This window comes from Pseudonaja textilis, chromosome 3 (assembly GCF_049901715.1).
Source record: "Pseudonaja textilis isolate UNSWEBS1 chromosome 3, rPseTex1.2, whole genome shotgun sequence".
NCBI lineage: Eukaryota > Metazoa > Chordata > Lepidosauria > Squamata > Elapidae > Pseudonaja > Pseudonaja textilis.
Window position 1 is genome coordinate 147108786 of NC_141992.1, and position 26129 is coordinate 147134914.

The 26129-nt window shown below is 39.5% G+C and overlaps 1 protein-coding gene and 1 long non-coding RNA gene across 3 annotated transcripts in view; one reads left to right on the forward strand and one right to left on the reverse strand.

Moving 5' to 3' along the window:
- The window catches only part of LOC148126359 (uncharacterized), a 36000-nt gene extending 23732 nt beyond the window's left edge, over window positions 1-12268 (reverse strand). Inside the window, exon 1 of the long non-coding RNA XR_015743162.1 lies at window positions 12028-12268. This is a non-coding gene — a long non-coding RNA (uncharacterized LOC148126359). The remainder of the gene's footprint in view (window positions 1-12027) is intronic.
- Window positions 12111-25287, forward strand: DSEL (dermatan sulfate epimerase like). 2 transcript variants are annotated; one of them, XM_026699444.2, is made up of 2 exons: window positions 12111-13163; window positions 13928-25287. In XM_026699444.2, the coding sequence occupies exon 2, from the start codon at window positions 14802-14804 to the stop codon at window positions 18456-18458; it is 3657 nt and encodes a 1218-aa protein (XP_026555229.1). In that variant the 5' UTR covers window positions 12111-13163; window positions 13928-14801; the 3' UTR covers window positions 18459-25287. The 2 variants fall into 2 exon arrangements, with proteins under 2 accessions (XP_026555229.1, XP_026555230.1); XM_026699445.2 differs by having other exon boundaries at window positions 12287-13163; window positions 13931-25287.
- The last annotated feature ends 842 nt before the right edge of the window (window positions 25288-26129 follow it).

Below are 26129 nucleotides of genomic sequence, written 5' to 3' on the forward strand. Positions count from 1 at the left end.
GTTTGGGAAGTCTGTAGCACGACTGGTCAGGCAATATCTAGTTTTGTTTATCACAATTCAAGAAGGACACTGATGAATGTGAACATGTTTGGAGCAGGGCAAATAAGAGAATAAAGCTTTTTTAAATCATAAGATATGAAAACATAAGATATGTTTAGTCGGGAGATGTAAACATTGCAGGGAGACACAATAGCTGCTTTCAAGCATCTTTAGAGGTCTCAGTGTAAAGGTATGGCAAAATTGTTGCTATCCAAAAGATAAGACAAGAAACAATAGGTTTAAAATATAAAAAATAGTTTTCAGTTGGCCAACAGGAAACATTTCTTAATAGTGACATATTCAAAAATGGGCTGACTATCTTAAGATATGGTGGACTCTGCTAGAGATGTTCAGATTGAGGCTGGATGGCAATTTGTTGTGAGTACTGGGTAATACAAGGTTCCTGTACCAGACAAAGGATTGAAGTAGATGACCCAAAGATCCTTGCCATAAAATTCTATGATTCTATGAAGTCAGTCTGGAAAATAATTCAGTTTGCGGAGTTCTATTTGAATCAAATTCCTAACTGAAACTTCATTCAGTCTTAACTGCCCCCAGACTACTAACAAGGGCTAAACCCTTTTTGATATCCTTGTCCATTTCGCATTCTCTGTCCAGTTCCATTTCTTAGGGAGAGGCATTGGAATAAATCCTATTCTGCCAATTTAAGAGTGATATTTGATGTGTGGAAGGTTTAGTGCTTATTCTTGAAATTGCGAATTCCATTGTTGCTTGCATAAATAATGTTTCTGGTCATTGACTCAATTGCATGCAAACCCATATAGAGAATAATATTACATTTTGGATTTCTACAATTTACTGTTGAACGTGTTGGGTACAAATCACAGTAGCTATATCCGTACTATATTTGAAGGACATCAAGCTGCAGAAGGAATTCCAGAGCTAAAAATCGTCCCATTTTTCTTTATTCCAATGATTTAGAATTATGATTATGATTTTTTAATTTGAAGAATGTTAGATGGGCATCAAAGAAAAATCCTAAATTTCTGGTGCTTTGGAAAATAGCTTGACTCCCTCTTCTTTCTGGCAGCCTCTCAAATATTGAGATACTGCTATCATGTCACCCCTAGTCCTTTTTTCACTAGACTAGACAACCCCAATTACTGCTTGAAGAGGATATTCTAACACAAATCCCTTGGCTAGTTCTTAATTCAGCTGGCAAAAAATGTAATGAGTAATTGTCATGCTACCATAAATACCCCATATCCCAGCCATAGGACCTATACCAAAATGTTCCTCATAATGTAGGTTTATTATTTGATATTCATGTGATATTCTCCAAAGCATAAGACAGACCTATAACACTGTGTTCATGTTTTATCTTAGATATTTCTCCAGCTTTCTGCCACTTAATTCCTTCAAGCTGTACATCTCCCAGATTTCCCTTTTATCCAGTTATGGAAGGATGGAAGATTGTCCCTTATCAATGAAAGTGTGAATTTGAAGACTGCTTCTTCTTGTGTCACCTGACAGATAGTTTTGGAAGATTCTTATTTAACCTGAGGAGAACAACTGCATCCCCCACCCCCAATTCCATTTTCCAAAGACATATGTAGCTGTAAGCACATTCAACCCAGCTCAGTTTCATTGATCATCAAAACCAATCTCACTCGAGTCTTTATGTCTATATTTATTTTCCTCTTCAAAGCATATGGGCAGGGCTAAAGCTGCAATTTAATTGACCTCAGTATTAAAAGTCCCATTGAGTTGAGGGGTGCTTCTAAGTAACTATCTATAACTCTGAACAATTTATCTCTCAGGGTTCTTATTCTGGGACGTCAGCTAAAAATTTATCCTAAGCTTTATTTGTGTGTGTGTGTGTGTGTGGTGGTGGTGGTGTGGGGGTTGTTGTGTGGGAGGACACTAGTTTTCTTTTCAATATTTCAAGGGGCTTTTTTTGCTGTTTGCTTTACCTTGAGCCATTTTCTTTCAGTCTAGAATACTTTTCTTAAAAATTTTTTTTTTGCATTCAGAGAAGAAATGAAACTGATTTCACTTCTATTGCTTTTATTAGTTTTCCCATCTCAGACTTGAATTCCAATTGTAGTTGACATCCATAAAACACTGATAGATAAGAGATCTCCTAGCTTGGTAGCTATACCAGAAAGGAAAGGATAGTAGTTTAGGAATAGAAAAGTTCTTAGGACTCACCCTTAATGGTAGTATGATAAAGATTTTTTTTTTTTGGAAAAGACCAATCAAACCCATTGGAGTTATAAAAATTAATAATGATCTCTATAGTGTACAGTAAACATGATCCCTATGAGCAATATAACCAGAGAAACCTTTTTTTCATATTGTCAGGTACCTTTCTATTTGACACTGATTTTTTTTTTAATAAAAGTTCATCTAATTTTTTAAAATATGAAATTGCCACGATGTTCTGACTCAGCCTTCACAAGTCCCACTCAACAGCCTACTGATGAGGAGCCTACTCATGTTTTATTTAGAAAGGCAGGAATACACTGCCTTTCTCACTGACAAAGCTCCAGGTCACATATCTGTAGATGATTCACAAGATGTAGCAGTCTCTGAGAAGGCCCCAAAATGGAGGGGGGGATGCTGCGTGCCCCCTCCATGCTTTTTTTCTTCCTGAGCCCCAGGGAAGCCTTCTGGGAGCAAAAACACCCCCCCCCCCAATTTTCCCTGAGGCCCAGGGGGTGCTGCCAATAAAAGGCCACTCCCACCCTGTCACATAGCCATGTCCACCTAGCCATACCCATAGAACCAGTTGTTTTTTTAAAAAAATGAATCCCACCCCTGCTAACACTGGGTTCATACATTTGGCTAAGCCATAATGTGATTTGCTTAATGTTAGTTTAAAAAGATAGCTCAACCTAGTTATTATAATCCATAATAGCAATAGCAGTTAGACTTATGTATCGCTTTACAGTGCTTTACAGCCCTCTCTAAGTGGTTGACAGAGTCAGCCAATTGCTCCCAACAATTTGGATCCTCATTTTACCCACCTCGGAAGGATGGAACACGGAGTCAACCTGGAGCCAGATGAGATTCAAAGTGCCGAATTGCAGGCTGCTGGCTGCTGCAGAAGTAGTTTGCAGTACTGCACTCTAACCACTGCTGTCTTAGAATAATCTGAACTAATTCACCATAGTTTATTTAACAAACCATTATTAAGGTATGCTTTATTTGAATACAGAAACCCACAAAAGACAATGAAGTACATAATAAATTTGTGTAGTCAGAAATGTAATTACAAAAATGGAGCTTGCTAATGGGAAAATAATTCTGCTGCTTTTTTTAAAGCCAGAGGCATGCTTTTAAAATTTGAGTCTTTAGTTTATTTCAACATATTGCACATATTTTTGGAAGCCTTTCCCATGGATACTGGCTGTTTCTCGCATTAACATCTGATACAGATACCCAGTCAGTCAGATATTTCTTTTCTTTTTTCTTTTTTGTCTCTGACAGACTCACTTTCAAGAGATTCTTATGCTAGACTGGCAATAGTACAAAAATGAACAAAATGCTTGGCTGAAAAAAAATCCTCTGCTTCTATTTTTGAACTTATGTTATAATTGATCAAGTTCTTGTTTTTCATAACCACTATGCAGTCTAAAATAGGCTATAATAAAATAATTTGGGCAATGCTGTTTAAGAAATGGATATTTTACAAGCATTTGCCCCCTGTATTCTGACCATATAAGCCTGAATACAAGTACAGGGCAATATATAGGACTCTCCTTTACTTATGTTTTTATTTGCATGGGACTGGGTGCAAATCTAGTTTCAATCTGGGAAGGATGATTGGGCTTAGAGTAGGGGTGTATCAAAGTCATGTCATCACATGTATTGTGACTTCCCCCCTTCGCTAAAATGGGCATGGGCATGGCCAGCATGCGACACATCCAGCTTGGGGGCTACAAGTTGGACACCCTGGCTTAGAGAATGGCATTAATTTAGACTGTGTATATTTTGTAGAATGTATATATTAGAATGTAATTTTCTTTACCACACTATAAAGTATCTCAATTCTTGTGAAGGAGAAGACACATAATTTTGTGTGTACAAATAAATAAATAAATAAACACATACATACATACACACATACATACATACATACATTTTTTTCTATGAGGCACAAAGTCTTGTCAATAGTATCTCTGACTAATAGATTCCCTGCCATATAATAGACAATGAATTGTGAAATACCTTAAAGTTTCGCTGAATAGTTATAGGGGTGGTTTCATAAATTTCCTAGTAAGCAAAGTAAAGCAAACATTTTAATCTTAAAGGTTGCTCTGACTGAAAAGACATCTTGTCCTATAGTGCCAATTGTGGGAAAACAAATTGTTTTTTAGGCAAAGAATCTCTAGAGAAATATTTAGAATTTTTTTTATAGCACAGCACAATTTCCCAGGGTACTTCAATAAATCACTTAAGAAAATATAGGAATATATTATTAGTCTGGAGCCTTCTGAATAAATCACCAATGGAGATAACATAGGTTGAAGACCCTTTACATGAATAATGTTCCTCTCCTTAAGTCCTAATTTATTTATCTATCTATCACAAAGGCAGCAACAGAGTGTAATGATTCAAGTATTGAATTAAAATTGAAGAGTTCAAATCTATTCTCTACCTTTTGTGATGTATATCACAAGTCCATTCTGTATATCACAAGGCTGTAATAAAAATAACAAAAAAGAAGACATGAACGCAACATACAAAACCAAGATGTCCTAGAAGAAAGATCTTCCGCTTTGAAGATTTCCTTTTGGGAAGATATTTTCCCCAGTGGATTTTACATATACTTCTTTTAAAAGACAAACGTGAACTTTACTGAATTGCATCTTTGTCTTAAGAAGCTTGAAAAACAGTAGCACTGAAAAATTTCCTATAAAAACATATAATTCCAAAGCTACTTTTCTTAAGTGCCCTTCATAAGTTTTTCCTTCCAAAAAAGTTTATATCATATGAAGTGTCATTTCATTTCCAGACATCTCCATTCTGCATTTCATAAAAGACTTCAAAGTCAACTTTCTCCCCCTAAGTATTTCTATTAGAATAGTCATTATTGGATTGCTTATGGTCTTTGGCCACATCATTATTTAGAGCACTGTATTGCTATGTGATGACACTCTTCCATCACATTGCTGCTTTTTTTGTTTCTGCAACTTACATTAGTTGGGATGTAGAATTTGTCCAACACTTTATTACACTTTTCATGCCTGAAATGAATATAAAGAGAAGAAGATAAGATAAAGAAGTGTATCCACAGCTTTGAATTGATCACTTTCCCTCAGTCCTGATTACCTCAAAGGGTGATTGAGAAGTTGAAGTGTGGGAAGCTATGAATATCACAATGAATTCCTTCAAGAAAGGACATTGTTTTATTTTAAGCAGTAACAAAAAAAATTAACAGCCATAATTTATCACTTGGCAAATGCAACTCTTCTGTTAGCCAAGGACATCCATGCTCTGAGAAATGTAACTGTATATTTCTTAGTTGATGCTTATGACATATGAGCCTTGTGGTGCAGTGGTTAGAGTGCAATACTGCAGGCTACTTCTGCTGCATGTCAGCAATTCAAATCCCACTGGGCTCAAGGTTGACTCAGCCTTCCATCCTTCCAAGGTGGGTAAAATGAGGACCCAGATTGTTGGGGGCAATATGCTGACTCTGTAAACCACTTAGAGAGGACTGTAAAGCATTGTGAAACACTATAGAAGTCTAAATGCGATTGCTATCTGTGAGAATCTTCTATGCAGTTTGAAGTGTTTTTCTTTGTAGATTTAAGATAGTGGATATCTTAAAAGTTGAAAATCATATTGTAATATAACTCCTGCTCAATCTGTTTTTAGATGTACTGTATGATTACTATTACTGCATACTTACTAAGTCATAAATTCATATATCTGTTTCTCTTAATTTAAAAGCATTTTGTTAAAATTATGTATTCCAGCGATGGCTCTGAAATCCTCTTTTTAACTTGAATATTATTCCTTCCTGTCTTTCTTCTTTTGATCCTAAGCAATAAGGCTAAACTGCCATTATATGTTAATTGACATAAATTATCACATAACTATTGCAGCACTTGGGTGAAGGTAATGTTGACTGTTATTATGAATAATAATGTCCATTGAAACAATATTATCGACCAATTATACATTTAATCTGTACCACCCAGGGGGTATGATGTAGCATATTATACAATTCCATGTTGCTTATTTAGAGATCAAATGCAAATCTCTAACAGCACAGCATCTTTGTATCATTGACCAAGTGACATATTAAATCCCATGGTGTGCAACTGAATAAATTAAGAACAGACATTTACAGAGAGGAACTTAGGAGTAAGCTAGAGGATTAAAGCAATGCATTTAGAGAATTGTTTTTTTAAATGGTTCAAACCCATAGCTTATTTCACAAAGACTCCATTCTGGTCTGCCCTCTACTGACACCATATGTGTCATACTCTCATTCTCCTGGGGAGATATATTCCACTACCCTTCTCCTATTTAGAACAGGGAAATATAAAAAGGTTCTTTCAAGATCAGACCGATACCTGAGTTGTCCAACACAGTGAGTCATTCAGTGTCTGATCAGATACATCCAGAAAATTCAAAAGCAAGACATGACAGTGCTGATGCTTTTGCTGAGCAACTGGAAATTTATTCCTTTGATTCTGGAAGTAGTTGAAAATGATTTTCTTCAACCCAAAGACCTCCATTCTTGATCCCAGGCTGCTGGCACTGATACGCCAATGGATTTCAAGACAACTCATTGGAAGAAACAGCCATTAAAGCAACATAAAAATGTAGGAATGATTTGAAACACCAACACCATTGTTAGCTTTCCTTATTGATGGCTCTCATTATTTCCAAACTTCTTCACAGTTTTATTGATTTTGGAGTCTACAAATGAGCAACTCTGAAGATAATTCTGAATCAGGATACAATGTTTGTATGATTAGGGATGGGCAAAGAAAGATGCTGTTCCATTCAATTGGTTCTTAGACTAGCTGATATCTTATGGTATGTATCTTCACAATTATACCCTTGATCAAAGTAAGGCTAATATTGGTCCACTTTGTCAATTGGGATCTGTCATTTTGCTTCTCATCCTGCATTCTATGAAGGAAGCCTTCCTTTTGGAGTTCATAGCACCCCGGTCATCCTTTGCAAACAGCCCTTGTGCATGCCACTGACTTTTATTGATTGATTGATTGATTGATTATAAAGGAGTTCTTGGAGTGTTTGCAAATCTTTGAAAAAAATTAAGAGAATAAAACATGGTAAAAAGTGAAATAAATATGTAGATGTACATATAAATATGTATGCAGATAGCTCAAACACTATCACATACATTACAATAATTTCCGATAAGAACATTAACACTATCAGAGCCTAATTGCTAACATATTCTGTTAATTTTCCCATCCATAAAATGATATATTGCTCCATTATGAATATAATGAATTTATGGAAATCAGCCACAAGATATAGTAATGCTGTCCTCCAGTTCAGATGGCTTTGAAATGGTATTAGCCTAATACATCAATCACAGCTTGATAACTTCCTATTAGGCAAGAAACAGCCTTCCAAGTTTAGAACCAACATTCCTCAAGTACAATTAAACAAACAAATAAAGTCAAAATACTTAGTTTCTGGTATGAATTTTTCAGACCTATTTCTTTGGAATTTTTCTGATAAAGCATCTGAATGGAATCGGTTATTATAAAAGCTGTTCCATTGTGGTGTTTTGACTGTAAGAGAGGTTTCATTCCTTAACAACATATTTGATTATTTGTATGTGGGGGATTTCTATGAAACAAAATTATGGATCTAATGCTAATGTAAAGAGTTTCACTATTTAATATTGGATCAATCTATACATAAAATATAAAAGGAATTCAAATATTTTGGAGTGGACAAGGAGTAAGCAAGTTGTAACTTGGAGGGGAAAAATTTGGATATTTTGTTAGTCAAATGTTAGTCCTGATGATAACAATAACAATATGTAACTGGACTTGGATGAGATTTTCAATCTCCCTTAGGGGAAAATAGACATGAAGCAACTTTAATCTCTTGTGACCAGTTGGAAAAAAAGCCACATATTTCAGTGGCTATTTCAATTCTTATTTTTAATTGTATTATTTCCCAAGGACAAGTATGTATTATTGCATCATTCTTACTATTCCACATTCAATGTCAGAAATGTATTTTTTTAAAGTTTCTGCAATTTAGATCTGGATTGTTGTAGCAAAATCTATTCATGAGTTCATAAATATTAAGTTACATTACATCCATTAATTTATCTAAGAGAGGGTTCATTCTCTTAGTCAGTTTCACAGTAGCCTTAACTTCCCAGACAGCTCAGTCTAGACAATTTGAAAACCACTTCTGTAACATTGTTAGAAAACTTGGGACTTGATTTTTTTCAGCTAAGGTTACTTGTTGTACTATCCCACAAATATCACAACTTTGAAATACACTGAATTTAATGTAAAGCATGATTGTCCTGAAATCCTGTCATGAAAATATTAGTCAATGTAGATTTTGAGGAAAAATAAGGATCAGGAATGTGGGGTGGTACATTTGTCTTAGTCTAGGGAAGAGGTGTCAAACTGGTAGCCCACGGGCCAGATGCGTCATGCATAGGCCACGCCCATGCCAGCTCCACAAAAGGGAAAAACATCACGACACGTCACATGAAGGCAATGTGATGCTGTGAGTTTGACACCCATGGTCTAGGGCTTCTGTTAACGGATTCAGAAGATGGCAAAGTATAACTTAGATTTGGATCAAACATGATACGTCACATGAAGGCAATGTGATGCTGTGTTTGACACCCATGGTCTAGGGCAGTGGTTCCCAAAATGGGCAGTACCGCCCCTGGGGGATGGTGGGTTGCCTTAGTGGGGTGCTAAGAGGCAAGGGGACCGGTAGGGGGGCACTAAGAGGCAGCAGGGGGGCATTTGAAATGCCGGCCCTGCAGGGTCACCCCATTGACTGTTACACTGCTCAAATGAGGAAGCTGCGCGTGGTGCCTCGAATGCAGAACCTGTGCGCAGTGAGCCTTGCAAAACCTGGGGGGGAGGGGTGAGGTGGTGGAAAGGGGCTTGCAGGCTGCCCTCTCCAGTGGAAGCGGCGGAGGCGTTCCAGAAGGCCTGAAAGCAAAACCCTCCCAAGGTGCGCAGTGGAAGGGGTGGGTGGTCCAGCATTAGGGCTCCCTTCCCTGGAGAACAAGGGAGCATGGGTTCTAGGTTCTAGCACCTGCCCAGCCTCTGCCTCTCCAGCCAGCCAGGCTTGCGTGCAGGATGTGGGTGGGTGCAGCTGCAGCTCTCCAAGGCACGTGGCTTGGTTCGGTTTGGCTCTATGTGGCAGCGCCAGACCTAGAACCTAGCCTACCTCTGCAGCCCGGTTCTTCCGACCGAGACCTGTGCTTGCTTGCTTTCCAAACAATCGTTTCCTCCGCCTCCCTTCTGCCGGTCTGGGCTGCTTCCACACGCTTTCCTCCTCCCGAGTAAAGCGTAAAGATGGGCGGAGCGCTTCCCTGAAGTTGAGAGTCTCTGAGTGTGTGCAGAGTGCCTCCCCTTGTTTGGCCCAATGGAAGTGGATCTTTGGTCGAAGCAAAGAGGGTAAAGTTAGCCACATCATTGCCCTGGGGAGGTTGGCATTGCAAAATTGGATGCCAAAGAAAGAACTGGGGCAGGGGGCTGGAGAAGGGGCAGAGGGGCAGCTGCATTAAGGAGCAGGAAGATCTTAGCCATGGTTTATTGACTCCGCTGGAATCAAACAGCATGCTAAACTCTAACCAGAATGGCTGGGTTGATATATTCAGCCCATGTTTCTCAACCTTGGCAATTGGTGTGGACTTCAATTCCCACTCTGGCTTTGCTCTACTTTCCCAAAGTGCTGCTGCTGTTGCATTCTGTCAGTCTGTCTGTCTATTTATCCATACATACATCCAAAAGGTCTTTCTGTCTCTCTCTCTATCTGCCTTCCTGTCTTTCTGTCTGTCTGTCTACCTACCTGCCTATCTACCAATATAGATCTACCTACTACCTAACTACCTTTCTATCTACCTACCTACCTACTTATCTACCTACCTACCCACCTACCTATCTGTCTACCTACCTATCTACCTACCTATCCATACATCCATCCAAAAAGTCCTGCCTGCCTGCCTGCCTCTGCCTCTGCCTCTCTCTATGAGAGAGGGGGTGGAGGGAGGGAGGGAGGGAGGGAGGGAGAGAGAGAGAGAGAGAGAGAGAGAGAGAAAGAGAGAATGCATCAGATTGAAATGAGGCCTAGTTTAGACTGAGGTCCTTTTCCACATTGAAACCTCTTTGTCTTCTATTAAAGGTTTTGTTGACAAAAAATGGCCAAGACTATCAGGAAGCTCTCACATTTTGTTGAGGCTTTAAACAGGATCCATTGGACCAGACCTCCACCCTAAAAAATTACTTACCCCCCAATGTATTTCAGTGCCAATTCTGAAGAAGGCAAAACCAAAATGTACTGGTAAATTACACACACACACGCTCCCTTCTAATCCTGCTGGAGCAGGTGACTAGAATAGATATCTCATTATCTTTCTCCTCCCTTCCTCCCTCCTTCTATATTTCTTTTTCTTTCTGTCCTTTCCTTCCATCTCCCCCTCTTTCTTTGTCCCTTTTTCTTTCTTTCTGTTTTCTCTTTCTTTTATTCCTTCTCTTTTTTCTCTCTTTCTCTCTTTTCTCTCTCTCTCTTTCCCTCTCTCAGGCTCACCCCATTGACTTGGTGCACTGCTCTGCTCGGACTTGCTTGGGCAGGACCTCCGGTGCAGCGGGCTCAATGGGGTGGACCTGCGGGACCAGCACCTAAACGCGGCAGTGGTGGCACGTTTGAAAAGTAGAGCAAAGCCAGAGGCCAGTAATTTTTGCTGCAAAGAATCACAAAAGCTTCTGGGTTGTGCACAAGAAGGGACACACATGTCAATTCAATTCAACAACCTAAAATAAAGAAATACAAATAAAACAAATCAACAAGAATCGGCAAAGCATCTCTGATTGGATTCTATTCTCTACTAGAATCTAATCAGAGATGCTTTGGTGATTCTAGTCCAATGACCTGCTCCAGCAGGGTTAGAAGGGAGTGTGTGTGTATGTGTGTGCATGGCTGTCAAAACTCCAAAAATAGGTCGAGTAGCTCTGGGGAAGCCAGTCGTAAATTAGAACACTTGCTAAACCACCGGCCATTAAGTGAGGACCAGCAGTATTTGATTTGCCAGTCACTTGGCCACACCCACCCTGTCACATGATCACCAAACCACATCTACCTGGTCATGTGACCAGGAAGCCACACCCAGCCAGCAAGCCATGCCAGCCAGTCATCTGACCAGCAAGCCATGCCCACCCAGTCACATGACCAGCAAGCCAGACCCTCAAATTAGGCCATGCCCACAGAAATTTGAATCCCACCCCTGGGTGGGGGGCACCAAGGATGAATTTGTTGCACCAAGGGGGCGGTGGACTGAAAAAATTTGGGAACCACTGGTCTAGGGCTTCCGTTAAAGGATTCAGAAGATGACAAAGTATAATTTAGCTTTGGAGGAGAAAAGGCTATGACACACTGGAATGCTGAAGGATCCAGCCACAAAGTTTCTGCCAATACATGATTTTTCTATGCAACAGGTGATCTGTGCTTTCAACCAGCTCCCGTATAAAAACGCTGAGCATTGTTTTTTTGTTTTTTTTAACACCTTCGATTCAGATCCAGGATCTTAGGACACGGTGGTGCCACGAAGACTCAGACCTCAATGGCTCATGCTGATCTGATAGACGTCATGTCTTTGAAACCGGTGGTTTCCAATAATAATAATAATAATAATAATAATAATAATAATAATAATAATAATAATAATAATAATAATAATAATAATAATAATAATAATAATAATAATAATAATGTCTGAGAATCCGCAAAGAGATGACTTTTACTTTCTTCCTAGAACCTTACCCACTTATTCAGCCTTGGCACGTTTCAAGAGCGTTGGTCTGTATTCTCCCAGAGAATTTTTCCATTCCATAAACACTTGCCTCGCATCTCTCAGTTTCCTCCTTCAGCCCGGGTCCCTCCCGATCCCCTACCCGTCCCTCTTGCTTCTCGCCCTCTCGCAAAGATCAGGTGTAGTTAAAGTGGGGGGGGTGAAGAGGAGGGGGAACCGCGGCCTTCGCACATGCTCGGTACCGGGCGGGCGTTGCAAAGAAAAAAAAAAAGAACAAAAAAAGAGGCGCTGAGAATGAGCAGCAGCAGCTGCCGGCTAGGGCAGAGACCGCCGCTAGACCCGCCTTGACTCCGCCCGGCTCCAGGCAGCGGTTGCCGCTCTTAAATCTGCCCCGGCGTTGGCCGCCGTAGCTTCCAACCCGCCGACCGCAGCGGTTGAGCCGCTGGCTGCAACGGAGGCAGACCGATTGACAGACAGACACCGGGAGGATCATGGCTAAGGCTCGGCCGGAGGAAAGTCCGTCGCTTCAGGCAGAAGCCGGAGCAGCGGCGGCGGCTGCGGCCACAGCGGCTCTGCCTGGCTCGCCTCTGCGGAGAAAGTCACGTTCTTTCCCGGAGTCGATTTGGCATCAAACTCTGAACGATTAATCCCGCCTGAGATTTTTTTTAAAAAATTATTATTTTTGTCCTACCCCCTTCACGGGATCGAGGTAAAAAGGATTAAAAAGTCATTTCTTTCTCGGCTCCTTCACTTTTACGCTTCAAAGATACTGCGCGGCTTTTCCGCCTTTTTTATTTGATTTATTTTTTTAAAGGCCGCTCGGCTACTTCGGACTGTCTTTGCCGGGATCCGACTCTTTCCTAGATCTTGAGGGGGAAAAAAACAACACACACAACGCGGATCAATCACATGTCGACGCAAGCCGGGCTTCGGGACAGTTTGCTAAGGGGCCGAAAAAAGAAGCTAGTGGCTTATCCGATCCAGCCGGGGAGCGCGAAGTCAGGAGAAAGCGCCGGGCGGCAGATCGGCGGGAAAGAGAAGAAAAAACAAAAAACGATATTTGTTTCCCCGGATATTTCTCCTTTTTCTTCTGCTCCCGGTTCCCTCTGTTATTCTGTCCTCCGCCTTCGGAGGAAGACTCCTTAAGGTAAGGCTTTGCAACTTTTTGAACAGTGTTAGGAGGAGGTCTTCATTAATTAGTATCGTTATTTCATAATTGCTACTATTGTTAAGAAGAATTTCTTGCCTGACCTCCTGTTAGCCAGGACTTTTTAAATATTTCCATCTGTTGGCAAAGAAAACTTGTTCTAAGTGTGTCAGTCCGGTCTGGTTAATTGGCTCCTGGCGCCCTCTGGTGATCAGCCACTGGCCGGCCACAGGTGAAAAGAAAGGGGGAGGCATTAAAGATACATATGTATTTATAAAATATTATAGCTATTAGGTGCAAAGGGGAATAAATTATAAGCATATCTGGGTGGGGAAACTGAAATGCTTTGGGGCGATATTTCAAAAGCCCAAAGTCATCAAGGCTCAGCCACCCTTCAAATTGGCTTGGCTCTCAAAACTGGTGTTCTTTGCATCAGCTGGCAGGGAAAGAAGGAAATACATGTAACTGACAAGGGGCATCATTGATGGGGCTTCTGGGTGGCACTGACTCCTAATCGATCTTAAAAAAAAAATGGAATTGATTCATTCAGGGGTAAAAATTTTCAACCTATTCTGAATGCTCAAGCGCTGTGAAGGAAGTGGATGAAGAAGCAAAGCATTAGAAATGAAAACTCAAAACTTATTTATTTCCAATACTAATTTGATCAGAATAAGAATGCCCCCATGTCTTCATTGTTTTTTTAAAAATGTATATGTTGATATTAGTTTGTTTTTAATAATGCATTTTGGTTTTTCTTTTTAAAGCAGAAAAGTTCATCATAGCAAACAACAAAAAAAGACTACAGAAGCAGTGGAAGCAAAAGTGACCGGTGTTTCACATTTTATGCACCCTTTTTAAAATGTTTTGTGACGACGACATCAAGGTAGTAAAAAACCTTCACGGAACAGGAGCCAGTTGCACAGATGGATGAGAACATGGCAGTCATGAAACTGAGCATTAAAACCACCATCCTCTTCCAGAAAGTTCAAATCAAGCAAAGCTTTCATTGCTTAAGTTTTGGAGCTGCTACAATTCTGGCTGACAAAAATATTTTGCTAAACCTTTCCACCCACAAAAAGTAATGTATGGATATTTTCAACCCACATGAGAAATGAAAATGAAGGCGCACAATTCATTCTCTGTATGGTCCCTTCTATACAAAACTACATTTGTTTCCTAATGCTTTGATATATGTCATGTTTTTGCTTTCTTTTTCAATGGCATGAATGACTAAATATATCTTTTGAAGAAGAATAATTCCATTATTAACAAAGTAATGAGTTGGATATGACAAAAAAAAAAAACCTTGCACTTTATGGCTTGCTAAAACATACAATATCCTTTTCAGATCCAATGTATCAAGTATACATGGACATTAGTGAGAGATGACATTCTCTTTACTTTTCTGTGTAGCCATACAATGTCTGTCAGTGTATTTGCAATTCAACATAGAGCTGTGCCTAATAACCTTGTTGTCCAAGAACTCTGTAAAAGTTTTCCTTTCCCTATGTACAGTAAAGCACTTTCAAGAAGATTTCCCCACTGGTAGGTTGATCTGTGCTTGAAATTTCAACATTCCACCCGCCCACCCCACCAACAGAGGTGTATAACCGTAGTGAGGAATCTGCCTAATGGATCATGGCTCTAATGTTTATAGGAAATTCCATATTTCTAGCATTAGTAATGTTGGCAGTCTCCACTTTTGAAGAATCTGTAAGCAATTACTCTGACTGGGTGACTTTTACAGATGATGTGGATCAGTACGAGAAGCAGAGGATGGAAGCTTTAGGAGCAAATCAGAAGATGGAAAAAGCAACCCTGTATCCAAACTTATATTTTGGTGCTGAAGAGATTCCAGCTCTGAGGCAAAAGTCTCACACCAGTCATCTCCACCTCTTTAGAATATTCCGGAGTGCGGTGTCTACAATGCTGTCCAATCCCTCCTATTATCTACCTCCTCCCAAACATGCTGATTTTTCTGCCAAGTGGAATGAGATATATGGAAACAATTTGCCTCCCCTAGCATTTTATTGTCTCCTCAGTCCTGAAGATAAAGCTGCCTTTGATTTTGTTGTCGAATACATGGACAGAATGGCAGGATATAAAGACTGGCTGGTGGAGAATGCCCCAGGCGATGAAGTTCCGCTTGGGCATTCTTTAACTGGATTTGCCACTGCTTTTGATTTTTTATATGCCTCATTGGATGATGTTAGGAGACAAAAATATTCTACCAAGATATGGACTGTGACCGAGGAAATGTATGAGTACTCCAAAGTCCGGTCTTGGGGCAAGCAACTTCTTCACAACCATCAAGCCACAAATATGTTGGCATTGCTTATTGGGGCCCTGGTCACTGGAGGAGGCATTGAGTCCCAAGCAAACGCCTGGAAGCATGCTGTAATAGATGTGATGGAAAAAACTATGTTTTTGCTAAATCATATTGTTGATGGTTCCTTGGACGAAGGTGTAGCTTATGGTAGCTACACTGCCAAATCCATCACCCAGTATATTTACCTGGCCCAGCGCCACTTTGGGATTAACAATCTTGAAAACCACTGGCTCAAGATGCACTTTTGGTTTTATTATGCCACCCTTTTGCCAGGCTTTCAGAGAACTGTAGGCATAGCTGATTCCAATTATAATTGGTTTTATGGTCCAGAAAGCCAACTGGTTTTCTTAGATAGGTTTGTCTTGAAGAATGGGGTAGGCAATTGGCTTGCACAGCAAATTAGAAAGCACAGGCCCAAAGATGGCCCAATGGTACCATCCACTGCTCAACGGTGGAGCACCCTTCATACAGAGTACATATGGTATGACCCCAGGCTAACCCCCCAACCTCCCCCTGACTATGGTGAGGCTAAAATGCATGTGTTTCCCAATTGGGGGGTGGTTACATATGGAGCGGGATTACCAAACACTCAGACAAATACCTTTGTTTCCTTTAAGTCCGGAAAGCTCGGTGGCCGTGCTGTCTATGATATAGTCCACTTTCAGCCATATTCCTGGATTGATGGCTGGCGTAGCTTCAATCCAGGCCACGAACACCCAGATCAGAACTCTTTTACTTTTGCTCCAAATGGGCAGGTGTTTGTTTCGGAGGCCCTTTATGGACCTAAGCTTAGCCACTTGAACAATGTTTTAGTATTTGCTCCATCCCCTACAAGTCAGTGCAATCAGCCTTGGGAAGGTCAGCTGGGGGAATGTATGCAGTGGCTTAAATGGACAGGGGATGAAGTTGGGGATGCATCCGGGGAGATTATTGCCTCCTCTCAGTATGAGGAGATGATGTTTGTGAGTGGTGAAGCAGCTTCTGCATATTCATCAGCCATGAAGCTGAAAAGTGTGTACCGCTCCTTGCTTCTACTAAATCCTCAGACTTTACTTGTGGTGGACCACGTGGAAAAGGAGGAGAACTCTCCTATTGATGCCATCAGTGCCTTCTTCCATAACCTCGACATTGACTTCAAGTATGTCCCATACAGATTTATGAACAAATATAATGGAGCCATGATGGATGTCTGGGATGCTCACTATAAAATGTTTTGGTTTGACCATCATGGAAATAGCCCTGTTGCTAGGATACAAGAAGCTGAGCAAGCAGCTGAGTTCAAAAAGAGATGGACTCAGTTTGTAAATGTCACTTTCTCTACAAAGAGTAATATTGCGAGAATTGCCTATGTTTTTCATGGGCCTTATGTCAATGTTTCTAGCTGTAGGTTTATTGACGATGCCCAATCAGGGTATCGGATTTCTCTAAACGTCAACAACACAGAAATAGTCTACTCTGTTGTAACAGAGTATCTCAATCTGTGGACAAGGTTCCGCTATTTAGGATTTGGTGGCTATGCCACAGTAACCGCTCAAGGAAAGGTTACACAGTTTGGCCTGGGCACTAAGACGATAGGGAAGCAGGGACTTATTCATAAAACCATTTTCCCCTTTGGCTTTAAAGTGAATGTGATAGCAGGATTTATTTTGGGGATTAGCTTGGCCATATTGGCTTTTCACTGGCGATTTTACATTTCCTTTGGTAAGCTTTTGCGCTGGGTCTTAATCCTGGTGATCACTTTGTGGTTTATTGAACTTGTAGATGTGTGGAGCTCCTGCACTCAGCTAATTTGTGCAAAGTGGACTAGCAGCTTGACAAATATGGAACCAAGTGAAGGGGAGGACCAAGGGCATTCTAATTTGCCTAATGTTATCATCACTTCCCTCCCAACTTCAGGGGCAGAAATTCTGAAGCAGCTCTTTTACAACACTAGTGATTTTGTCTATATCAAGATCCCAACGGGTTACCTTGATATCCCTGAAACGGAGTTTGAGGTTGACTCATTTGTTGATGCTTGTGAATGGAAAGCTTCGGATGTTCAGAGAGGTCATTTTCGGATCCTCCAGGGCTGGCTGCTTTCCTTAGTAAAAGACACAAAGCTTCACTTACAAAATATCCATTTGCATGAAACCAGCAGAAGTAAGTTGACGCAGCATTCTTCCACTAACAAAGACAGAAAGAGACGGTCCAGGAAGAGAGAATCTATTGTAGAGCAAAGAAACCGCCTGCGAGGAAATCCAGACAAAGAAACTGAATACATTCGGGAACTGAGGCAACACCTTAACTCTTATCCAAATGCCCGCCCCGTCCTTAGTCTGACTAGTGGAAGTTGGACATTAAAGTTACCTTTTCTTCAGGAAGTCATTGGTCCTTCCCTAAGAGTACTTTATGTGGTTCGAGACCCACGTGCCTGGATCCACTCAATGTTGTACAAAAACCAGCCTAGCCTTTACTCTCTGAGGAAGGTACCACAGCACCTGGCTAAGATGTTCAAAGGAGAGAATCGTGAAGAAAAATGTGGTTCCAATTCAGGCTATGCTTTTGAATATGAAGCGCTGAGAGAGAAGTTCACCGCTTCAGATTCAAATGCTGTCTCTGTGATGTCTCATTTATGGCTGGCCAATACAGCAGCTGCCCTGAGAGTAAATAAGGGCTTGCTGCCAGCAAACTACCAGCTGATCAAATTTGAAGATATTGTCAACTCTCCCCAGAAGACAGCTGAAACCATCTATGACTTCCTTGGCATGCCTCTGGCGCCAGCCAGCTTAAACCAAATACTATTTGCTACATCTACCAGTCTTTTCTATCTTCCTTATGAAGGAGAAATCTCTCCGGCGGGCATCCATGCTTGGCAGCACAATATGCCTCCAGAGGAAATTAAGCAGATTGAGGATATCTGTTCAACTTTAATGGACCATTTAGGGTATCCAAAGTTTACTGATTTAAAAGCTGCAGGCCAGCAATAGTTTGCACTAAGGATCTCTGAGCTCTTCAATTTGTAGATAAGAATCTGGTTTATTCTTGTAAAAAAAAAAATGTATGTATAGTCTGTGACACTTGCAGAAAGAGATTATTTTAAACGAAACAAAACACTTGCTCTGGTATGTTTTCACCCAACCTTGCCTCTCCACCTTTAAAGGAAATGCCCTTTCCCTTTTGCTGCCTTTGAAAATAAAGCTGTGTGAATCTTTACTTTCTGTTCCAGATGGGTACTAGATAGCTCAGGGGAGCGGTAATAGGATACAAGAGCTTTTATTTCATTTCTAGGGTATCAATATGAATCCTAGCTAAGCAGGAGAGTTGCCAAATGTTGCTACCATCTGCGAGTTATTTGGCATGGGGAGGGGGGACAGGAGGCAGAACTCAGCCTTAGTTTTCTCCAATCAACTCCTTTTATCACCAAACAGACTTCACATTTGGCAAACACTGTCTCCCTTGGGCTAGATTTACTGGCCTGCTAGGCTTGTCCTTAACCACGCCAGTGATACCGAGAAGCTGTCAAGTCAACCTAACCAGCCAACTAAGTAAGGCTGTCATCTATGGTTACCAGACACGTAAGTGGAACAATTGGATGCTGCAGATATACTCACGCATCTGTACAAATATCTTGGCAAACTGTCTGCAGTCCTGTTGGCAGCCTTAGCAAAGATTCAAAAAACAAAACAAAAAACCCTCCTCCCCACAAGCTGACATGGAAAGAAAATGATGTTTCTCAAATGTATGCCTCTGTCTCAACAGAATGGAATTCCGAAGGTTATCAGGGTGTATATTTCAGGATGATGTTTCTATGGTCATAGTTCGGTGATTAAGAATGATGATGTGGCATAATTATAAATCCTATTGCAGTTTGAAGTATAAGACTTAACTTCTCAATTGCAAAAGCCTGCTAATGCCTTTAAGCTAAGGTTTGTTATTGGTTTACCAAGAATGCATATGGTCAAACATTCCTCTTCTAGCAAATCGACATTTTAGAATTCTGGAAGCCTAGGAAAACAATCTGAAAAACAAAGTTTTTTTTTAAAAAAAAAACGCAGCCAGCTTCTATAATACTGCTAATTGATTCTACATATAGCATGGGATCAAAATAAATCTTGTCCTGGTTTTTTTTTTCCTCTCAGATTCCTCTTAACCGTCTGTGATACTTAGTTGCTGTAGTCTGTTCCTTCTTTGTCCCAGAATTTCAGTGAGGTTTCTTGGGAGAGAAATTCTTATGGTTGAAGTTGGCAGAATTTGAATATAGTTCTGCTTCTGGGGTTCAATAGGAGAGCATCAAAAGAATTTTCCTGTGGCAGCTACCTTTCTCTTTTATTTATGTGTTTGCTTTTAAGTGAACAATGTGGCTAATAGGTTAGTGAAGTTTCTTACAGCATAGGTCTTTTTAGAATGTTAAAAGAAAAAAAGAAAAGACTTGCTCATTTTTTTTTTCATTGTCTTCAGCCAAAATGATGTGGCAGTTATAGATAGGCCAATAGCTAGCTTTTTCTAGTTCTCAAAAGATGCAAAAAACCCTCCCCATAAGCTGACATCGAAAGAAAATGATATTTCTTAAATGCATTCCTCTCTTCAGTAGTGGTAGCATTTCAGGTTGATAAAATAACAGAGCTTAAAATGTTTTATTGCATGAGGCTCTATCATAGATCTTTAAGCCATTATTTTGCACACATTTTATAGGTTAAAACACCGGGTTTAACAGTAAGAACAGTCCTATTAATTCCATCCCCAATTACAAACAGACATGCTATATTTCCCTGGCTAGAAAGGGGAGATTACTTGTTTATCTCTGCTTCAGTATGTAGGTATTAAGTGTAGAATGTTTATGATATATGATAAAGAGCCATGGCGGCACAGTGGTTAGAATGCAGTATTGTAGGCTAATTCTGTCAACTGCCAGGAGTTCGATCCTGACCGGCTCAAGGGTGACTCAGCTTTCCATCCTTCCGAGGTGGGTAAAATGAGGACCCAGATTGTTGGGGGCAATATGCTGACTCTGTAAACCGCTTAGAGAGTATTGTAAAGCACTGTGAAGTGGTACATAAGTCTTATTGCTATTGGTATATTCAGCTGGTTTTTTTAAAAAAAATATTTAAATTTGTCATGGGCACCCAACTGCGATAGACTCTGGATGGCATATCAAACCAAAAATGATAAAAGCAATGAAAAACTAAATAACACAGTCTGGACTAAATCATAACAGCAAGAAACCACAACATACACACACACACACACACTTCCGCACAATACATTAATATCAGATCCAGGATCAAAGCCAGGTTTCAAGAACCCCAGGAGAGTGGCAATATCTATTTTTGATTCCTGAGATTAGGAACCGTGGTCGAGAAGGTATGCTTCTGCAAGATGACAATTAGTAAGAGAAGAGATTTGGAGTGCTCCTACTATATTATTCTACAGTTCCTGTTTGTCCTTAAAGCTTTTTGAAGGCACTGAATTCAAGGCCTGTTTTATTCTAATTCCAGTTAAATTCCACATATCTGGGTCAAGATATAAGCATACAATTCTAATTCTGAATGCAATATTTATTCAAAAGTATGGTTGACTATATTGCTTTTAAAAAAAAAAAAAATTTAGGAACCTGATTGAGAAGAACGGCTTTTTAAAAAGAAATCAGCAAAGCATCTAATGTCAAGCATTTTCATGGTTATGGTTAAAATGGTTAATTAGTAATTATGCTTAGGATTATAGCATTAATACTGTGACTTTAATTTATAAGGTTAAGTTGAGGTGTCTTCTTTTGTTTTTCCCCATTGCTTGGCCTCTTAGCATTTTTCTCTTCTGACTCAAATCCTCGTTCATTGTTGATGATAAATAATCTCATAAGTTCTTCAAACTTTGTATATACTCTGAGCGTGGTCTAATTTTATTTTTAAAAAAATGCACTGAAAGTTTGATTTAACTTAAAAGACTTGATTTCTGTTTTTTCAACAAGTCATCTATTCTTATTTTCTGTGCTTTGAAACAGAAAGTGTTGTGGGAGTTTTCCTAATCTTTCCCTCCATTTTCTCTAGGGAAAAATACAATTTGTAAATGTCAGGAGATATGCAAATCACACTCTCAATATTATTCTCAAAGACATCCATTTATTTCTCTTTCCACACCATCCCTCCAGTTCATCTTTTCTACACTGTCTGTAATTTTATGACTGTTCATTTCATTTTGTACGATATTGAAATTGGCTTCCAATTTTGTCTAGTAACCAGAATCATTTCTTAAGGTCCTAATATTGATTATGATAACTGAGTAATTGTTCCTTATTTGGGACACTCAGAGAGACAAACCATAGCAATTAACTAGTTTCACCATATGCAGGTAGTTCTTGATGTACAACAGTTCATTTAGTGACTGAAGTTACAAAGGCACTGAAAAAAGTGATATAAGTTTTTCATGCTTATAATGTTGCAGCATCCCCATGGTCATGCCATTAAAATTTAGGCACTTGGAAACTGACTCACATTTATGACCGTTATATTGTCCTGGAATCATGTGATCACTTTTTGTGACCTGACAATGGGAAAACCAGATTCACTTAACAATCATATTACTAATTTAACAACTGCAGTGATTCACTTATCAACTATGGCAAGAAAGGCCATAAAATGGAGCAAAATTCACTTAACAAATGTCTGAGTATTGTGGCCCATGAGTGGCCAGCGGAGCTGGTGGCAGACTCGGACAGTGCGAAGGTTGGGGAAAAACATGGGCCTGTCTTGGAGTCTGGGGAAAGCTCCGATGAGTGCTTTGCATCAAAGGCAGAGATGGGGCCAAGGCCATCTGACAGTTATCAGCTGCCTTTGGAGTCAGAGATCAGTGAGACAGAAGAACAGCTGGAGCCTGTTCCCAATGTGCGTATGCACAGAGTTGCCAGGAGAAGGGAATAGTTAAGGAACAAGGGTTGACTCAGGAGTAAAGGCACAGCTGGAGAGTGGCCCCTCCCATAGGGAATAAAGAGGACCGAAAGGGGAATGGTGTTTGCAGGAGACAATTAATTCATTTAATTTGTGTGAAGATTTGTTCATGACTCTCAGAAACTCCTTGCCAAGTATTTTCTTGTACATCATTGAACTTGGAAGCTATTGGTCTGGCAACTCTCCAAACCTGATAAAGTCTGTGGTTATAATTCACTCTTGAAAGACTGTTTGCCAGGATTTTGCTGGATGTGAATGAGAGGATTTCACATTGGCCTAATAAAAAGGGACAAGGAGTCTGCTTCATGATTTTGTGAAGCCTAGGTCAGAACACTTAGCAACAAAAATGTTGGGCTCAATTGTGGTCCTAAGTCGAGGACTACCTGTAATGAAAGTAACACAGCTGGCTGAGATCTAAATGATGGGTGATGCTAAATGCTGTGGCATTTAATTTCACGTCCCCTTGTTCAGTCTCATCTTCCAACACGCTACAACATTCTGTGATCTTTCATTCTAAACTGGATGAAAGTAGGTCTTTCCCAGTGTTTTGTCATTATGTTAAAACTGCCTCTAGCCTGATGAAACTATTGATGTAGTTTCAGATGTAGTGCCCATATTTTGTCTGTTACTTGTCTTGTCTTGTCTTGTCTTGTCTTGTCTGGGAGGGAACTGGAAGCTTTTCTTCTCCCTGAGGGTTTTCCTTCAGCAATGAAGGATGACGGATACTGCAAAGAAATGGGTTAGTGCATTAATGTGCCTAGATGTCTCAGAGAAATGTTGCCTCCTTCTACTAAAATTGTCTTCTCCAATTCTCTTAACAAATATAAGTAAAATAGATCTGTTTGTTGTTCTCAAGGCAAATCTCAGCTTTCCAGGTTGCTTTGACATCCAGCACCTTATTTAAGTTTGACAGAGATGCCTTTAGAACAAGCCTTAAATTCCAAGGCATTTCTTTTAAGTTCTGATGATTAAAAATTCTGAATCTGATTGAAAATATAAAACTTGGGCTATTTTCTTGCATTTTTAAGCCTGCTGATAGTAAGGGATTGTACGCTCAGAGAATTGAAGGCTTGTTATTGAGCAGAACATGTTTATAAAATCTGTTCCAGAGTTCATGATTTGCAAAATAACTTGCTGCTTTGTTCTCTTCAAAATAATCCTGCTATTTCCCCAGAGTGAGTAAGCAGTTTGAAACTTGGATAGCCCTCCTACAGCATTTGGAAGGCAGTTTTTTTTGTTCAGTTTCAAAGCATTTTGAAGTGCAGCTTCACAGCATTAACTTTAAGAATTGGATGTGCTAATAACTGATCCATGTAATTCAGAAATAGGAACCTGGTATCATTCTAGAAATTTGGTGTTGATTTGTATGCTTTCCAGCCACTGCAGATAACAACAAAAGCTTATCAGAGTTACGGAGCAAAAAGTCCAGAATGGGCCAAGTTTCTTATCCTGCACAATTTGTACGTGACCCGATATTTTTCTGTCTAAGTATGCAGGAGAGCAGGGCAACCACGGACCCAGCATATGCTGCCTTTGTGGTCATTTGACAAAGACTTTTCATATAGTTGAATTGTGCAGCAGCTGCTCAGAAATGTTCCACATAATGGAAACCATCTGCTCAGAGGTTTTTTTTTTTCAAAATCCAAAAACATGTAAAAGCAGAGTTGCTCTCTTGCCAAAAGCTCAGACTCTTTGCTTTGTTTAAGAAAGATGGATTTGGCTATCCTTTAGTTAGATCTGAATTGAACTGCTAAACTAAAAGCAGCTCACTGATGCCAGCTGCTGTATGGTGGCTCAAAATGCTTTCTTGGTGGGCAGGAAGGCAAGCATCTTGCACAAGTCTACATGGAGATTATATTTGGGCTGCTAAAACAAAGCATGCAGACATGAGCATTGAGAAGAGCTTGTCTTGAAGCATTGGGCTGAAACCTCTGTCCCAGTGGATGCAATGCCCAGTCTGCTTTAATTTTAATCTGTTATATTTTTAATGAATATTCTATATATGTAACTGGCTCCAGTTCTGATTCCAGTGTATGTTTTTCTATATATATGAATACTGTTCAACAATAAGTTTTCTTGGACTTGATGGGAGAAAATAAGTTGCACTGAACCTCAGAGATATAATATAGGGAGTTGGGGAGCATACCGTTTTAATAAATTTGTATTTTTATTATTAAAATTCAATATAGAAAGCCCAAATAGGATGTCTTTAATGCCCAAGCCGAATTGCATGAGCGCCTTTCACAAGTAATGGAAATAAAAACTATAGACTTAAGCAGAAAAAAGGGGATGTTAATACAGTTGTGGGGATAACATGTGGTGGGGGGAAAGCATCAAAATATTACTACCAAAAGCTGGCCAAAATGATACAAGAAAGTAAGCATGAGCTTTTAGGCCATTTGAAGTAAGTGCTTCTTAAACAACAAGGGGTTGCTTTGGCAAGTTTGAACTTCTTTTTCATTACAGTTCATTAGTTGTTCATCAGGTGGTACAAAGAAGATAAAACATTAATTCTAGAATGTGTTCCATTATCATAAAATTATCCTATATGAAATAAATACATTGTTGGAAACCTAATATAGGAACTTGATGGTTAGACAATCCTAAATCTCATTTATTGTCACCCTGAGACTATTTCATGCTCCCCCTGGCCCACTTTTACTGTAATTTCAAAAGACCCTTTCAGGAAATGCATTCAATATTTTGATCAAAGCTATTTGTCTCTTCCTTTCTACTTACTGCTTGGGAAAGGATGTCCAATTGTTAGAGTGAATATAGTTTGTCTAATTAAATTAAAGGACTTATTGTTGAGTATGATCATCAGAGAGTGAAAAAATTTATTTGGTTGCCAATAAAATATTTTATTTTATAGATTGATATGTCTATTATTTTGCCAGATTCTCTTTTTTTAAAGTTTGTTGTTAAGAATTCCATTTAGTTTTACTTTGCTATGCTTGATTCTAATGCAGTATGTTACTTTCTTCTGGGAATTTTATAAAGGACATGAAAACAGCAACTATTTTGTATGATTTATTTTTAGCATCCACTTTCCAGAAATGCCTTCATTGCTTCTTACAATCACTTAAACTAGGAACATTCACCAAATTTCATGACAACTCTTAATTCTGGAAGATTGTGCATATTTTTGGCATGGGCAAGAGATTCAACTAGATGATCTTTAAAGTTCCTTTCATTTTTCTGCATGGACTGTGCTGAGCTCATTTCTAATTCCATTTTTTCAACAGAATTAAGTCTAGCAAAATAGGCAGATGTATAATCTCATCCTAATTTCATATAAATATCTTTCTAATAATGTCATTATATCGCTGGTATATTTCTTTGCTAGACATGGTTTTTAATTTTTTCTTCAGTAATTGCTATTTCAGTTACTTTAAAGGTAGAGCTATCAAAATGTGGTAATGAATAAAGGCCTTTGTCTTCAGTTTTATATGGTAGGGGAAAGAAGTCCAAGAAATTGAATTTGTTATGATATCTGTTTTGATGTTATATGGAGAAAAATATACCTAAAGAAAAAAAACTTGAAGAAGGTCAATGATTGTGAACTGTATTTGTTAAAGTTAATTTACATTTCCCTGCAGATTTAAAAACCTTCACATTGCATCCAGATTCAACTTGTTGGTATCTGTGGAATCAGGGGCCAAACAAAGGCAAAATGGTGACTCTGACTGCAACCAAGGCTCCACTTTTCTTTTATAT

Bases quoted from the DNA above. Each gene is read 5' to 3' on its own strand.
- DSEL (XM_026699444.2), top strand. From the start codon at position 14,802: ATGGCTCTAATGTTTATAGGAAATTCCATATTTCTAGCATTAGTAATG.